The sequence below is a fragment of the Cariama cristata genome, unplaced genomic scaffold, assembly GCF_000690535.1.
Source record: "Cariama cristata isolate BGI_N322 unplaced genomic scaffold, ASM69053v1 scaffold5694, whole genome shotgun sequence".
NCBI classification, from domain to species: domain Eukaryota; kingdom Metazoa; phylum Chordata; class Aves; order Cariamiformes; family Cariamidae; genus Cariama; species Cariama cristata.
The window spans coordinates 9,202-25,084 of record NW_009611099.1 but is presented as its reverse complement, the minus strand read 5'-3'; the positions used below and the strand labels follow the sequence as shown (position 1 = coordinate 25,084).

The 15,883-nt window shown below is 50.4% G+C and overlaps 2 protein-coding genes across 2 annotated transcripts in view; both read left to right on the top strand.

Moving 5' to 3' along the window:
- LEPREL2 (leprecan-like 2) overlaps positions 1-9,673 on the top strand; it is a gene marked incomplete at its 5' end in the record, with an annotated part of 10,012 nt that extends 339 nt beyond the window's left edge. The window contains 10 exons of the mRNA XM_009698111.1: positions 505-694; positions 823-954; positions 2,985-3,041; positions 4,209-4,333; positions 4,458-4,553; positions 5,551-5,701; positions 5,875-5,992; positions 8,406-8,481; positions 8,901-9,041; positions 9,337-9,673. Coding sequence (XP_009696413.1) covers positions 505-694; positions 823-954; positions 2,985-3,041; positions 4,209-4,333; positions 4,458-4,553; positions 5,551-5,701; positions 5,875-5,992; positions 8,406-8,481; positions 8,901-9,041; positions 9,337-9,546 — 1,296 coding nt within the window. The remainder of the gene's footprint in view (positions 1-504; positions 695-822; positions 955-2,984; positions 3,042-4,208; positions 4,334-4,457; positions 4,554-5,550; positions 5,702-5,874; positions 5,993-8,405; positions 8,482-8,900; positions 9,042-9,336) is intronic.
- Positions 9,674-11,643: 1,970 nt separating this feature from the next.
- GNB3 (guanine nucleotide binding protein (G protein), beta polypeptide 3) overlaps positions 11,644-15,883 on the top strand; it is a 10,167-nt gene continuing 5,927 nt past the window's right edge. Inside the window, exon 1 of the mRNA XM_009698108.1 lies at positions 11,644-11,822. The gene's annotated coding sequence lies outside the window, so the exon portion shown is untranslated. The remainder of the gene's footprint in view (positions 11,823-15,883) is intronic.

The window sequence follows — 15,883 nt, the reverse complement described above, 5'->3', positions numbered from 1 at the left end:
CTTTCCCGAGACCGGGTTGCTCAAAGCCCCATCCAATCTGGCCTTGAACACTTCCAGGGATGGGGCATCCACAGCTTCTCTGGGCAACCTGCTGCAGTGTCTCTCACCACCCTCATCATAAAAAATGACTTCCTTATCTCCAATCTAAATGTACCCACTGTCGTGTCACTACAGGCCTTGGTCAAAAGTCTCGCTGCCTTTCTTATAAGGCCCCTTTATATTTGAAAGGCTGCAGGAAGGTCTCCCTGAAGCCTTCTCTTCAGGGTGAAAACAAACCATTGCAAGTGTGGCACAGAGACTTTCTGGTGACAGTTACGGCAGGCTGCAGGGCCTTGGAGAAGTATATTTGGCTTAAGTCCAGAAGATTTGCTGTCACTGCATGGTGGGCTGTGCATGATCAGGCAGGCCCCTAGATGTCAGCACTACCCTGTGAGGGACTCGAAATCTCAGAGCATCCTTTGGTGTCACCCATGCTGATGAGGGACCTGGATCTGTCCTTTGCAGGAGGCATATGAGGCTGGGGTGCAGCACTACAATGCAGATGAGTACCTGCAGGCTGTGGCCAGGCTGGAGGAGTCACTCACAGAGGCGCTGTCAGCACTGGAAGAGTGTCGTGCCCTGTGTGAAGGGCCTTGGGAGGATGAGGACGAGGAGGAGGAGGAGATGCAACCTGGCCTGTATGAAGCCATTGCAGGTAGCGTTAGAGGCACAGAGGCTTGGGTAGGAAGACCATGCTTCCCACACTGGACATGCCCCATTTCCCAGCGCTCCTGTCTGGAAGAAGTGTGAGCTACTGCCTTTTCTTGCTTTTCTCTCTTGCAGCCCATTATATTCAGGTTTTGAAGTGCCGACAGCAGTGCGTCCTTGAAATTGCCACAAAGCCGGGGCGGATTTCTGCCACGGAAGATTTCATACCCTCTCATCTCGACTTACTGCAGTTTGCTTATGATCAAGGTGAGCGGATCCACTACCCAGAGGGTTATGCTGTGGCACCCCTAAACTTGCCCTTTGCCTCTGGACCTGGAAGGCAGCATGTCTTGGGGAGAAGTGGCACGCTGACCTGAGCTCTACCTCTCTCTTCCCTGCCTTCTGCCCCGCAACTCTTCCCAGAAACTGTCTTCTCTTTCTCAAGCCTGTGGCCACTTTGGGAGAGGTCCCTTGTGGTCCACTTCAGTCTCCTTGTGCATCTTCTGTAATGTGTGGCTGTTCCCACTTCTTTCCTCCAACACTCTCAGTTTCAAGTCCTTGCTCCAACCATCTGCTGTGTATTTTATACCCTCCTTTTCAGTACATGGCTCCAGACCAGGCCCCCACTTCCTATCTAGAGCATGCACATGCATCTCATCTCAACGGTGGTGTTCCCTCTGAGTCAGCCCTGCCTGCCCATGCTGAACTGATGGCCTGTCATGACACTGGTCATCCTGTCACCCTGTCACCTTCACACGTGCCTCAGCTCTTCTCTTGGATACCTCTGCTCCTTCCCACACTGACTCAGCTGTCTCTCATCTCCTGTCTCAGACCGTCAGTAAAACTTGTATCTTAAAGAAGCCTACAGACCCCAGGCCCCTCATCATGTCTGTTGGGTGAGGGAGGTGAGACTGTCTTTCTTCCAAATATATACTTACTTTTTCTCTATCTCCTCTGAACAAGCTCCCAATAAGTATTGAAAGTGGGCCCATTCTTCACTGGGCTCATTCCCTGTGTTCTGTGCCCATCATTGGGTAGAGGCCCAGCTAGGCAAGGATTAATGTGTACTTGCTGTAAGGCCTCCTACTGCTGGATTCTGACTGGGGCATTGGGTACTGCTGGCCTATACACATTTGCTGCTAACATCAAGTCTTTCAGAGACATATCTGTTTGTTCTGTTCTATCCCTGCCCAAGTTGGAAACCAGGCACTGGCTGCTGAATGTGCTGCTTCCTACTTGCTCTTCTATCCCACGGATGAGCCAATGTTGGAGAAAATGAAACAGTATCGCACAGAACTGGGAGAGGACACAGCTGTCACAGCCAGAGAGGTAGTTACAACCCCAGATCTGTACTTTTCGGCCTTTCCCATCCCATACGACAGGATCACAATCCAGGAGACAAAAAGGGAAAGGTGTTTCACTGCAGATGTGTGCCAAGCCCAAGACCAAAGAAAATGAAGCCTGAGTTTACTTATAGTCTGTACCGTTCTGTCTCTTCAGGACAGAACCAGGCTTTCATAGTGCACAGCAGTGTGTTGGGACAGGTTTCTGCCCTGGACAGGGATGGGATTGTCTTTTGTGGAGTGGTTGTTTGACAGCCTCTTTGCTTCTTTAGAGTATTCAACATTATGTGGAGAGATCTTTGATGGAGAAGAAGTTGATTTATTATGCAGTGGAGCATCTAGGAGGAACTTTTAATGACCCTGTAAGTAACAGTATCATCTTAATCTTCTTGCTCTGATTTCATCAGACAGTTGCCAGAATTCACTTCAGTAGCATGTGATCCGGAAAGGATCAGATGCTGATGAGAATGACCCCCAAGTCCTTATGAGGTGGATCTTTAAGGCCTTTCCACTGCTCCAGGGCTGAAGTTGGTTTGAAATTGCTGCTGTAACTGTATGCGTTAGCCCCATCTGTCTGTCATTAGAAGCAGGCCAGAACCATTGGTCTGAGATTCACTGGAGAAGCGGGACAAGGAACTGGCTGTTTGACATGATCCAATGTCGGAGAAGTTTGTTGTGTACTGAATCATCTGCGTTTGTTCTTACAGGATCTTTGGACTCCAGATGAGCTGATTCCTGAAAACCTAAGGGAGAAACACAGGTAAGGTTGGCCAAGTCGACTAGGACTGAAATATAAGCGTTGGAAGTAGGGGATGGTACGAGGAACAGTAATACCTATGGAGGAATGGGCAAATCAGGAACAGGAAGGGTATGAAATTCTATCACGGAGGAGGGTTAGGCATAGCTCTGTGTACTGACAGTCCTGGTCTCTGTTTTTTCCCTTGCTCCCGAGAGAGGATCAGGAGAAGCAAAAGCAGGAAACTCTGGATGTGGAAGAGAGGGAGAAGAGGGGTGAGTAAAAGAGCTTGAAGAAAGACTTGGATGCAGTCAGCCAGGCTTAGTCAGGCTAAGTGCTGTCTTTTCTTCCATCCTCAGATATTTGAATGCTAGGATAGATGCAGACTGACTTGAATGGCTCAGCAAGTCTTCTCACTGTTTCTTTTCTCCCTCTTTGATGCATGTGTATCTTGCAAAATCTCACTGCGTACGTCTCTGGGATGGGAACTCAAAGAGCACTGTGGCTGGAGAAGCTGAGAGCAGTGGTGCCTGAATACGTGACAAGCCTGTGGACATGCAGATCCCTGTTCAGTGTGGCAGGAGTGTCTACACCAAACCTGGTTCAACTCCACCAGCCCAACTTCAAAGAACATTTTTCTGAAGGGGACAAGAGAGGGGGGGAAATGGAAACTGGAAACAGACTATTCGGCTTGGGCAAGTCTTCCCCTGAGAAACTGAAGTCCAAATGGTTTGTGGCTGAATGCTATAGACTGCGGTGCAGAGTCCCATGTTCCTGCTGGTCCTCTATTCTTATGTGTGGACACACAGCCTCTTGCAGGGCTCTGTCCTGGAGTCTTTGCTTGAAGTGACCCCAAGTGGTTCTCTGCTGTGACACATGGGAGAGCAGATCCTTCAGAGGGCCTGAGTGCCTTTGCATTCCTGACTATCCAGAGGTCAGAGGGGGGAAAAAAAGCCAAAGATCAAAAGATCAAATCACCAACTAATAACCATTGCTTCTCTTTGGGGCTGAAGCAAGTAGAAAGAATCACTGGAGATAATTCTGGGATAAGATATGTGATCAAGAGGATTGATGGAGGTGTTTACCTGCTTCTTTTCTCCAGAGCCTCACCGCAGTAGGCTGGACCTGTTCTGCTGCTGCGATCCACAGTGCACTCAACTTTCCCCAGCTCCCTGCTGCTCTCCTAGCAAGCCCCAAGTTTCTGCTGGCTCCTGAAGCACTCGCTGTAGGCCAGCTTCCCCAGCTGATGCTCTGGTTCCCCTGAAGCATGTGAGGGGTGCAAGTGGCCCAGGTCTGCGAGGAATGGGCACTTCTGGGGAACTGTCCTGTCTTCTCAGAGAATGTATAGTCTCTCTCCACTTCCTTATCCAGGCTGGGGGTTGGTGTCTGAGGGCTTTTTGTCCAAAGCTTGCTCATGACTATCTGTACTTGCTTCTGAACAGGTCCTTTGCCTTTTGAGGGTATTGCTGTCACGATGGATTCCCGCCGGATGAATGGAACACAGAGGGTTGTGTTCGACAGAGTGCTGACAGAGTCAGAGTGTAAGGACCTTCTCCGGCTGACAAAGGTGAGGCCTGGGTCTTATAGGAGCTCCTGTATGTGTACTTTCCTCCTCAGGAGGCAGGGTTGTAGTGTTTCCGTGGAGGAGAGATGGACACCTAATGTGTGTCATCTGTATCCTTCTATTCCAGGCAGCAGGAGAAGCAGGAGATGGCTACCGGGCAAGACGGTCACCTCACACCCCACATGAAAGATTTGAAGGATTAACTGTTTTAAAGGCCGTGCAGGTAAGTGGCTCTGTGAGTCTGCCACCTTCTTGATTGTCCAGAAAGACTGTTTGCCATCCGAGCGTTTTTCTCTGCAAAGTGCACTCTGGATGGGGTAATGGGTGTGTTAGCTTCCTCATAGGCACATGTGCAGTTTCCCCTGACCCTCTTCCTCCACGATCACGTTCAGGCATGTTGCACATGGAGGGCTTGACAAGTGCTTTCTCTCCTGTGAAACATGTTTCAGGATTGCTACTTGTACCTGTGCAGTAGTCTTACAGACATGCTTAGCTTAGAATCGGAGAATAGATTAAGGTGGAAGGAGCCTTTGGAGATCTCTAGTCCAAACCCCTGCTCACAGCATGGCTAATTCCAAAGCTAGATGGGATCTCTCAAGGTTTTGCGTGGACAAGTCATGAACATCTCCAAGGGTGGAGATTCCCCAGCCCCTCTGGGCACCTGTTTCATTGCTGTACCACTCTCGGGAGGATGAAATTTTTCTTTATGTCTAGCCAAAATTTCCCTTGCTGCAGCTTTTGCCTTTTGCCTCTTGTCTTTTCAGTGTGTCCCTCTGAGAAGAGACTGTCTCTATCTTCTCTATAAGCGCCTTTTAGGTGACAGGAGACTAGTTAGACCCCCGCTTTGGCCTTCTCTTCTCTAGGCAGAACAAACTCAGCTCTTTCTTTCTTGGGTTTCTAAGTCATGTGCTCCAACACCCCTGCAATCTTAAGACCCTTCACTGAAGACTCACTCCAGTTTGCTAGTGTCCTTTGTGTAGTGGGGAACCCAAAATAATGCTGCATTCCAGAGGTGGCTTCATGTGCTGAGTAGAAGGAAAGAACTGCTGTGCTGTACAGGTGTACCCCTGACTTATATTTACATGAGAAAACATGTTCTTTTCTTACATGTGTGACCACAGGAGTTTACACAGGTCTTCTCTTCTGTACTGTGTATGTGTATCATTTCTTAGAGTGTCTTTCTATATAAGTATTCTAACAGGCTTGTTTTTCACTTGTAGCTGGCCCAGAATGGGGACGTGGATTGGAGAGATGCCAAATTACTTCTGCAGGCCAGTGAGAAATCACGGAAAATCATAGAGTCCTATTTTACTCCTGGAAAAAAACTCCATTTCTCATTCACACACCTTGTGTGCCGCACAGCTGTAGATGGTAAAGAATCTTTTACCCTGTTAGTCCCTGTCTCCTGGAGAGTCTCCTCAGTCCCAGCCATGTGCTCTCAGAGGACTCTCTTCCCTTTACTCTCACTGTGCCCCTTTCTCTCTGTCTTATTCTTTCTTGAAACTGGAAATGCCCATATTCTTTTTTATAACTTCCTTTTAAAGAGGAACAGGAAGGTCGCATGGATCTTAGTCATCCTGTCCATGCTGATAATTGTCTCTTGGATCCTGAGGGGCAAGAGTGCTGGAGAGAACCGCCTGCCTACGTGTACAGGGACTACAGGTAAGAGAAGAAGGGGACCTGCATTAGATCGTGTGAAGATCAGAACATCACCCCAGCCCCATCAGAGGATGAGCTCAGCTTATAGAAACCAGATGATGAGTTTTGGCTCAAAGCCAGCCAGGACTGTAGCATCAGGCAGAAGGCTGCATCAGTGGCTTCAGAACAAGGTGTGAAACACCTTCCCTAGGCTGGGAAGAAGATCAGCCCTTTCTCCCTCCTCCCTTCTCCCAGCCAGCATTAACAGAGGGCAGAAGAAGGCTGGGAAGCTGCACAGTCTAGAACCGTGATACCAAATTGTTGTCTTGTGGGTCTACCACAGTACTACAGTCCACTGCCAGCCCTTATGACAGTCTGTTACTTCTAATCAGGTTCCATCTTTCACAGTCTTCCATGCATTACAGGGAGAGCCAAGCTCCTTGGATTTCCTTTGTTTGAGCAGTCAGTGTACTTTGGTGACTATTCTCTCCATTCATCTCTCTCAAGATTCACTGCCAATACTTTGTATTGGGTTTTTCCAATCCATGTGAAAGTTTTTTTCCAGCCTGTGGCAGGTTTTGTAACTCTTCTGTGAAAGAACCTGAAATATACTTTAAAGATGGTGACAGTTGTTGCACACTGGAGCCAAATGAGGTCAGTTTACTGTAGTTGATTCCCCCTATTTACCGTCCCGTCCCTGGGCATGCAGAAATCTTTCTTGCCTTTTCTTTGAGTGGTAGCTGTACTCAGAGCAGAAATCTTCTCTGAGCAGCATATAGTAAGGATGTGGGACTTAGAGGCAATTCCAGAGTCACTGAGTCCATTTCCCTTCTGTTATAGATGTTGACTGGGTATAGTCAGATTGTAAAGTTACCAGGCTCTGTTGTGTAACTGGTTAGATCTCTGTCCCTTCTGTGGGAAAGCTGTCCTGTCACCTCACTCCTCCCTGGGTAGCGGGCTCCTGTGACTTCTGCTTGAATGTATGTTAAAATATCTTCCTGGCATCTATGCCGCTGAGCTGTTTCCAGGAGTATTCTTGTCCTCTTGCAGAGTGAATTGTGATTGACCAACTCGCTCACGAGGGCTGAGCTCTTCCAGTGTCATTTTGAAAGAGATCCCCGTGTTCCTGGCACTCTTCTGTGTATTTGTGCTGTGGTCATTCATGAAACTATTGAACGGATTTGGGCCTGGGGTCCAAGAGCCCCAGTGATCCTCCTCCAGGCAAACAGTACTGCTTTCGGTGCCAGTGGTACCAGTCACTGTGTGTTGTTCACATGCTCTTTTTCACCTTCTCTGTGTTCATTAAGAATTCCTCTAGTGTCACTGTTCTAAGTCCAAACTGCTGAGATTGAGCATGTTGTCTTTCCCTGGGAAATCAACTGTTTTGTCAAAGATGGTGTGGCTAGCCCAATCTGCTTTTATTACCCCCATGTTACTTTTTAAGACTGTTTTCCGTTTACCTCTTGTCCTTCAATTATCCTTCCCCTCAGAAATGGAGTCTAAAGCCCTGCAGACTGCTGAGGTCAGGCTAACAGGCCTGTTTATGCTTCAGCTATTATCCTTGCCCTCCTGCCCCTTTGTGCCTGTGAGAGCTATCCTTGATTTTCTGCAGTCATGTTACCACCCTGACTTCACAGCCTTATTAAAACCCTATGGCAGAAGAGCTGTAACTTCCTGGGTTGCAGGGTTGGTAAGCATCTCACTGTCTTTATGTCCTTAATGTTTTGCTTCAGCAGCCACAATGTTGATTTCTATTTCTTTCTCCCAGTCCCATTAATGAGCCTCTCTTGTTCCTCTGATGTTTTCTATCAGCTTAATTGAACACCAAGAGGAGCTCAAGTAGTTTGTGGTCCACTCTTTCACCTAGTTGACTGTGGTCTCGCCTGCACTGCACTGTGGCCTCACTACTTCTCCCTTTGTCTAACATTAGTAAGGAAATTTCTTGTTTTAATTTTCTTTTCTGCATGCACTAAGCCTTTTTTTGACCATTCTTATGTCACCCTGAAACTCCTTGACTCTTAAGACATGGCTTTCTTTGCTTATGAGTCTCCTCTTCCAGGCTTTGGATTATTCCCAATCTTAAACATAAACAATGTCATGCCAGGTCAGAACCAAGGTCAGTCTAGCCCAGGGCATTGTCACAACAGTGCTACAGATGCATGCTGCAGAGGATTAAAAACAAACCGAAACAAAACAGGACAAGTGCGGAGAGCTAACTCCCTGGCATGCTCTCCTAGCCTCCTCTGGCTTGCAGTTCAGAGACTCCCCTGAGCTAGGCACTGCTGTATTTAACACTCCCAAATGGATTCTCCTGTTAGCTGGTCTACTCGCTTTTTGTACCTGTGGTACCCACAGCCTCTGGTGACAAGGAGTGTGGGGAAGCACCTGGGAGGAATGAGCTTCACCATCCATATGTCCTCTTTCTTTTTGTCCACAGTGGCATTCTCTACCTCAATGATGACTTCCAAGGTGGGGGCCTTTTCTTCACTGAAATGGACACTGTGACTGTCACAGTAAGTCTGGGACTGGCCAAAAGAAGGAGAGAGGACTGAGGGTGAGACTTTGTCTGGGTGGGAGGAAACTAGTTGGTTACTGGATCCCACCACTCCACAAACAGTCCAGTGCTGGTGCTGTGGCAGATTCAAATAGGGGCAGCTAAAGGCAAATTGAGGCAAATCTCAGAGGAAAGGTTAACTCTTTCCTAGCTGAGATGTTCCAGGCTCTTCCAGTCTGTGAGTGTCTGTGACCCGGGCTGTCCCTTTGATTCTCTCTGTCCCTCCCTAAGGTCTACCTTGCTCATTGACTGGCAGCGGATGCCTAACGGCTCTCTGCTGTACCACATTCCCAGAGGCAGTGTGACCTCTGTAGAAGGACCGTGTACCCCAGAACAGGGGGCTGCTGGCTTCCTTGTCTCTTCTCTCTCTCCTGGCAGGCTGAGGTGCATCCAAAGTGTGGGAGGCTGGTAGCCTTCAGCTCTGGCAAGGAGAACCCCCACGGCGTGTGGGCAGTAAGCCGCGGAAGGCGCTGCGCCATTGCTCTCTGGTACACACACTCCCGGGAGCATGCTGAGCAGGTAAAGGACCATGCTGGAGAAATGGATACAAGTACCTCCAAGCTAGATCAAATCCCGCTAAGGAATGGCTTGTGGGCTTTCCCATGGGGCAGGGCCTAGTGCAGCAGCTGGGAGTTGTCCTCTGATGAGGTACCTGGTGGAGGGTACAGCTCTTGATGGGTCCTGCAAGAGAGAATGGGCTCTAGGGAGGTTGGATGGATGTGGCAAAGATAAGATGTGTCTTGTCAGCCCCTAAGAGCAGAGCCAAGACCCTAGCAGGGAGGGGTTCGCATAATCTCTGTCTCTATGGCTGCAGGAACGGGTGAAGGCAGAGGAGCTGATGCGACAGAGGGCTGTGGAGCAGGACCGACCTGGTGGAGAACATCAGGAGGCTGATCACCGCGGCAGATCCTCCTCAGAGCCTCCCATTCCCAACAGCAGAGCCAGGGCCACAAGCCAGAGACAAAAGCCTGGCTCTGATAGGACACAGCACCCGAAGGAGCTGCGGACCAGAGATGAGTTCTGAGTACACGAGGCCTCTGGGGCAGGACTGGCACATGCCATGGCCTGGCAGGTCGCGGTAGCACCGGGACCACAGAGGCCTGGAGCAGTGTATTAGCATGCTAGAGCCGTAGTGATGGGGAGGGATGTAGCTTTCTTCTCTGTGACATCCCAGCAGCTGAAAAATGGGAGCAGGGACAGAGTATTAAAGTCAGTGACACCAGGAACTTTCTCCACTGCCTCACCATGTTTGTGTCACTCAGAAGTAAGAAGGTAGGGTCTTCTCACCCCACTCCTGTCAGTGCTAGCTTCTTGGGCATCCAGGGCCAAATCTGAGACGGGGAAGAGCAGCCTGGGGTCTTTCAGCAAGGGCTGTCTCACATTCAGGGACTCAGAAGCCTCTGAATTTCCTAGGTACCTGCAAACTCCAGATCCTTGCAATTGGTCTGAGAGGGAAGGTGAGAGACTGTGAATATATGGAATAAAAGCAAAATGCTGGAAACAGATGTTGGTGGGAGCTTGAGTCTGTACACCAGGAGGGAGACATGCACACTCGTTGCTGATGGAAATTTAATTAACAAATGATGGAAGGAGATTGAGCCCTCAGTGAAAGAAAACAAAATATTTGCCCACATGCCAGCTACTTCCAATAAGGGAGAGCAAGAGAGAAAGTCAGCTTTGCCATGACTGACCCTTGGAGAGGGTGGGGAGCCCCTTTAAGAAAAAGCACAGTACGCTCATCTTTCCCTGGAGCAAGGCCTCTCTTCCCTTTTTTTTTCCCCCCTCTGCATGCACCAAATTGCCCCTGAAAGCAGAAGAGTTATTTTGTTTATCATTTTCTACCCTGATACAAAGACAATCTGCTGTCACTGCCTGGGGGATTAGTGTCCCGAGATGGGATTATGTTGTAGCCAAACAGGAATTGAATGGGATAGATACGGAGTATCAAAAAGAGCAGTGACCCTTTTCCTGGGAAGCATTAGAGCCAGAGATCAATCTGCAGTCGTGACGTACTCGGGCCATGACGAGAGTTGTGCATGGAGACCCCAACTACAGTTCAGATGGAAGAAATCTGTAGGGCTAGGGCCAGCGGTGTAAGGGGTGGGTGGGTGATCCCCTTGTTGCTGTTGTCACAGGACCCCTGCTCCATGGCAAGGGAAGTCTTTCCTGCATCTGAATCCTGTCGCTTCCTTAACACGCAAGCTTGGGAAATCTGCATTGGCAAGCCCTTTTGCCTCCTGTCTTCCCCAGGGTCACAGGAAAAAGACAATTTGACGTGTGCATTTCAAATTCCCTGTCCCTGGCGAGAGGTCCATCGCTATGCCAGCATTCATGTCCGTCCCATGATGTATGGGGGGGGTCTGGACGGTTCCTGCTTGACGAGGATGTGTTGAGGGGTGAGGGACCGGTGTCCACATCTCTGGCTTGCTTTGCCCAGAGGTGGCTTGGGTGATTAGACTGATGGCCTCCTGACGTCAGATGAGATCCGTTAAAAGGTATTTATCTCGGGCTTGGGCCAAAGCTGCGGGAGAGATTAAAAGAGATTGAGGCCAAGATAATCCCCTAGCAGCATCCCACTAAAGTGGCTGCCAAAAGGCATGCCACCAAATCTTTTGCCACCCCTGGCCCCTGTGCCCAGTTCTGTTTTCCCCACGCAGAGCCCAGTTTGCTGCCTGGAGAGCGTGTAACCTCAGCCCAGCCATTGATTTTCCCTTGGCAGGGCCACCGTGGGTGGCATCATCCCTCTTCCCGCCCTGCCCAGCACACCAGTGGCATGCTGTCCCTGGGAAAATGGGAATTCCCGTGGACTGTGCGGTGCAGCAAGCCCTGCCCCAGTGGCTGATAATCCTAGCGTGTTCTGGCTAATCTTCACTTTATTAGTTTGTTGCTGATATAAACAGAGGGAGCAAAATCCGCCTGTGATGGTTTCTTTCCCTTCAGGAGCAGCATGCTACTCTCTCTTTTCACCCCTCCCCACCCACCTGCTTTGCATTACGTCCCAATCCGATTTCCCCAAGTCTCTGGTGTCTGATTTAATTTGCCTGACGCTGCTCCTGGAATCAGCCCTCCCCCAACCCCTCCCGTCCACAGTCTTCCAGCTCCCCATGGGGAGATCAGTCCTGGGAGAGGCTGAGGAGCAGAGAGGGAGCAAGGGACTCGCTGGGTGGACGGGCAGGACCGACTGGAGACCACACAGGGACAAGGGGCTTCTGGCTGGTGGGGAGCCATTCTGAGCAGGGGAGGCAGGCCGTGAGGGTCCCATCCGGGGAGACTGCAATCCATCTTGCTCTACAGATCCTGGTAAGGATGCTGCCTTGTTGTGATACCTGAGGTCACCTTGGTGAGCTTGGCGCTTGGGACCCTGAGTTTCTTGGTGTGATTCTGTGGGGAATCTTTGTACAAGGGCTGACCCCATCAGAGGATGTGGGAGGGAAGATCATGGTGGCGAAGGAGTTGGGGTTAGCACTGAGATGTCTTTACGATGATGAGGAGTTTTGCGCTGGGATGGGGTTGCTTGTTCTCCCCTTGGCAGGCAAATCTCACCAGTTTCCAGACTGGAACAGGAGGGTAAGGCCTCCCCCGAGGGACCCAGCACCCACCACCCGTACACAGTCCTGCACTCCTGGTGCGCCCCTGTGCACACCTCTTTGCAGCTGGCTGCTTTTCTGGGTGGAGAAGGTGCCCTCAGAAAGTGAGGAGCAGAGCAGGGTAATTTTACCCTGGCCTTTGATCTCCATCACAGGAGAGGGGGATCATCTCTGTATCCGGCTCTGCAAGGAGCCTAGGGTCACCAGGGCGAGCATGCAAGGCCAGCCAGGGATTAGTGGTGGACTTGGCAGTGTTAGGTTAACGCTTGGACTCGATGATCTTAAAGATCTTTTCCAACCTAAATGATTCTATGATTACACAGAGACCCAGGGATGCTGCCTATTAATACTCAGTCCTCTCTCCTGCACCTTTCCCTTTTCTATTTACAGCCCTCTCCCAGCATCCTACGGAGGGAACGCTCCCTCCCCACTCTGGGGGAAGCTACCTGGAGGATGGGAAATAAGGGGACTCACCTCCCCTTTCTTCCTGCCCATCACTTGTGCCCCGATCCCCACAAGGGAGTGATGCAGGTGGCTCAGTAGGACAGCCCCTGGGGCTCAGGCTAGACCCCTGCCGTGGCATGGTGCAAGGGACTTAGCCACTGCCCTGAAAAGTCATGGTGTGGCAGCAAAAGGCAGAAGGCAGATGATTCCAGACCCCCCCCCTCAGCCTTGCAGCACCATAGAGGCATTTGGTCTGCTACAAGCAGACACCCAAGGGCTCAGGATGAGCACAGCCAAGGCAGAGCTCAGAAGAGGGCTGGTGTGAACCAGCTAAGCCCAGGCTCTGTTTGGCTGTGCCGTGTTCCTCAGTGGTGCTTGTCGGAGGCACAACTCTGGACCAGCACTGGTGCCAAGGTCCTCCTGTCAGTAACTCTTTACAATGCTGGGCTGGTGGTGGTGGATTGCTTTTTCAAAGGTACCGAAGGACTTGGTTTCCTCTACTGTTTAGCATCCTCCTGAAAGAGCCCTTACTTCCAGAAAGCAGTGAGTGTGCACCATTCAGAAACCTTTCCTGCTAAAACCAGGCTGGGCAGCTACCATGAGCAACCATGACCTGATCCATGGATCCACAAGAAATGTTCATCTCTAAGGTCCCGCTCGTCATGACAGGAATATGCCTTGGCCAGACTCCAAACTCCATTTCCCTTTCCTCTGTTCTTCCCCTATTTCCATGGCCATGACGAACTGCTCTTTTGCACAACTGCTGCGAGCCTCCTGGGAGGCAGCTGCACCCCACTGGGGACGAGGTAACTCGCTCTTCACAAATGGCACTGGGACGTGACGCGTGGAGGCGACAGGGAAAGCTGGAGCTATTATTATCGTTCACCCGTGGTTCCTTGTCCTTCTGAGGCTGAAAACAATTCCCAACTTCATTTAGAGTGTTCCCTCAAAGGGATTTAAAGGTTCGGACAGAGTCCTGAACCTGAGCTGCACCTTCTCTATATTTAGCCCTTTTTATCCGCCCTCGACATCGTGCCCCTGCCCTTTGATCTGCCTACCGGCTCTGAAAGCCCCTCATCTGGTTGTGCAACTTCACAGAGCAGGCACCTGTGGGCTGGCGTTCCTGTGCTAGGGCAAGAGTTGAGAAAGAAACACCCAGGGAAGGGAAGAGGATGGTCAAAAAGCGGGAGAGATGCAAGGAAGACTGCGGATCTGATGGGAATGAAGAGGCCAGGTGCAGCCAACTTCACCTGGGGCAGGAAGGTGGAGAAATTGGAAGGAAGAGAGAACAAGGCTCCCACCTCCGTGCAGGTCTGGGTGGGCAGAGACAGAAGTCCACAAAGATGGATTGGGCAGGTGGACGAACAAAGATCTCAGACGGCCGAAGGTGTGTGAAAAAACAGCCTGGAGAGCTTGGGGACCAAGCAGAGGAGAGTGGAAGGAGGGAGTCAGAGGGAAGAGGTGGCCCAGCAGGAAAAGGCAATCAAATGCTTAGGGTTGATGGAGGGGAGGTGGGGTCAGTCCTGGGGAAAATTGAGAAAGGGGAAGCTGTGGACCACAATGGTAGGGCTGGTCTCCGCAGGGTGGCTGGAAGTTCAGGTTTGCCACTTGGTGTGCTGGTAGGCAGCCACCAGAGCTGGACGCAGGCTCCACAGCTTGACTGTACACCAAAACTGAGGGGCAAACGCCACAATATAAGGAGGATGTGCAGCCTCCTACTGAAAGCTGCAAGGCCTTCCCCAGCATCTCCCCAGTCTGTCAGTTAGCTGAGAGATGGTGTGGGATGCCCAGCCCCTTCCCAAAGGAGGAGAAGTGCATGCAGGTGGGCTTTCATGGCCAGTGTCACTCAACCAGGTGCAGCTATGTAGCCTTGCTGGGAGGAACCCACTCATGACTGTTGTGTCAAAACAAGAGAAGAAAAAAAAAAGTCAGTGGAAAGGGCCCAGCTCAGGTGCTGGTCTGTCCCCATCCTTTAGCGTAGCTGAGGCTGGCAGCCTCAGGCCGCCACTGTGGCACCTGTCTCCAGGCTCTGACAGTGCAGCCCCCGGCTCTTCTCCTGCTCCCTCCCCATGTGCTGGGGCCAGCAGCCACGTCCAGTGCACGGGCAGGGAGGAGGGAAGAGGCAGCAGTGCTGTGGTTCTGTTCAGGCTTGCAGGCAGCAAGTACAAGTCTTTCTCTGCAAAGTGTAGCCCGAAATAGTCTCCCTCTGGGATAAGCTCATGCCTCCCAGGAGCTAGGGGAAACCTGTATCTGCCTGTCTTTCCTACACTCAAAGTCATGTTGCAGGAGTCAATGACCCAGCAGAAACACACTCTGCCTGGAGGATCAAAGGAAAGCCATGGAGACATTCAGGGGAAGGGATTCTGGACGGAAACTCAAAGAGCTCTACGAAGCAGCAAGCAAAGGTGGGACTTGGGAGCTATCTGTATGCACTTTCTCACAGCAAGAGAGCAGCCTGGCATGGAAGGACACAAAGCCCTGTGGGCTGGAAGAAAGGAGGCCTTCAGACAACAGGCCAGAGGAGAATGGAGGTAATGTGACCCACAGGGACTAGGAGAAATTCTGCAGATCCTGCTGGAGCACGTCTTGGCATCGGGGCGAAGCACTGGTCCTAATGATGAACAACACCTGGAGCACATCTGGACACTCTCACCTATCCAGGAGAAGTATTGAAGCAATTAAATACCAGATTTGTCTACAGGAGTGGGAGATGCTAGAATCACTCATGAAGTTCTAAGTGCACATAACAAGAAAGAGAGAACAAAACAGAGACGCTGTATAATCACATGGTGCACCGGTACATTGAATATGGATTACAGTTCTGGTTCACTGCTCTCTCTGCAAAAACATGTCATCTATAGTCTCTAAACAACTGAAAAGGGCTTAGAGAACAACAGGCAATAGGAGGTAACGGCTTACATGGGAGGAATGACTAAGTGTGCTCTGCAATCTGGAAAAGAGGTGGATGGAGACGGATACGACAAAGATCTATAAAATATCAAGTGAGGCTGTGGTGACTAGAGACCAGTTATTTGCTGATTCTTCCAACTCAAAAGCTAGGGACCACCAAGTGGAACTAATGCCATTGGGGAGTAACAGAACCAGGAACTTTTTTGCAGAGCCTGCCACTAAGCTGTGGAAGTCATCACTGTGGGGTACCGAGGATGCTAAACATTCACACAGGCATAAAATTGTGTAGACAAATGCACAGAAGAAAAGTCCATCAAGGACTTGCATACAGTAATGCTGGCTCTAGCTTTGGACATCAATTAAAAGCTGGGCTAGGAAAGTAGGAGAAATGCCACTATCTGCTTATGTTATTCTTAGCTC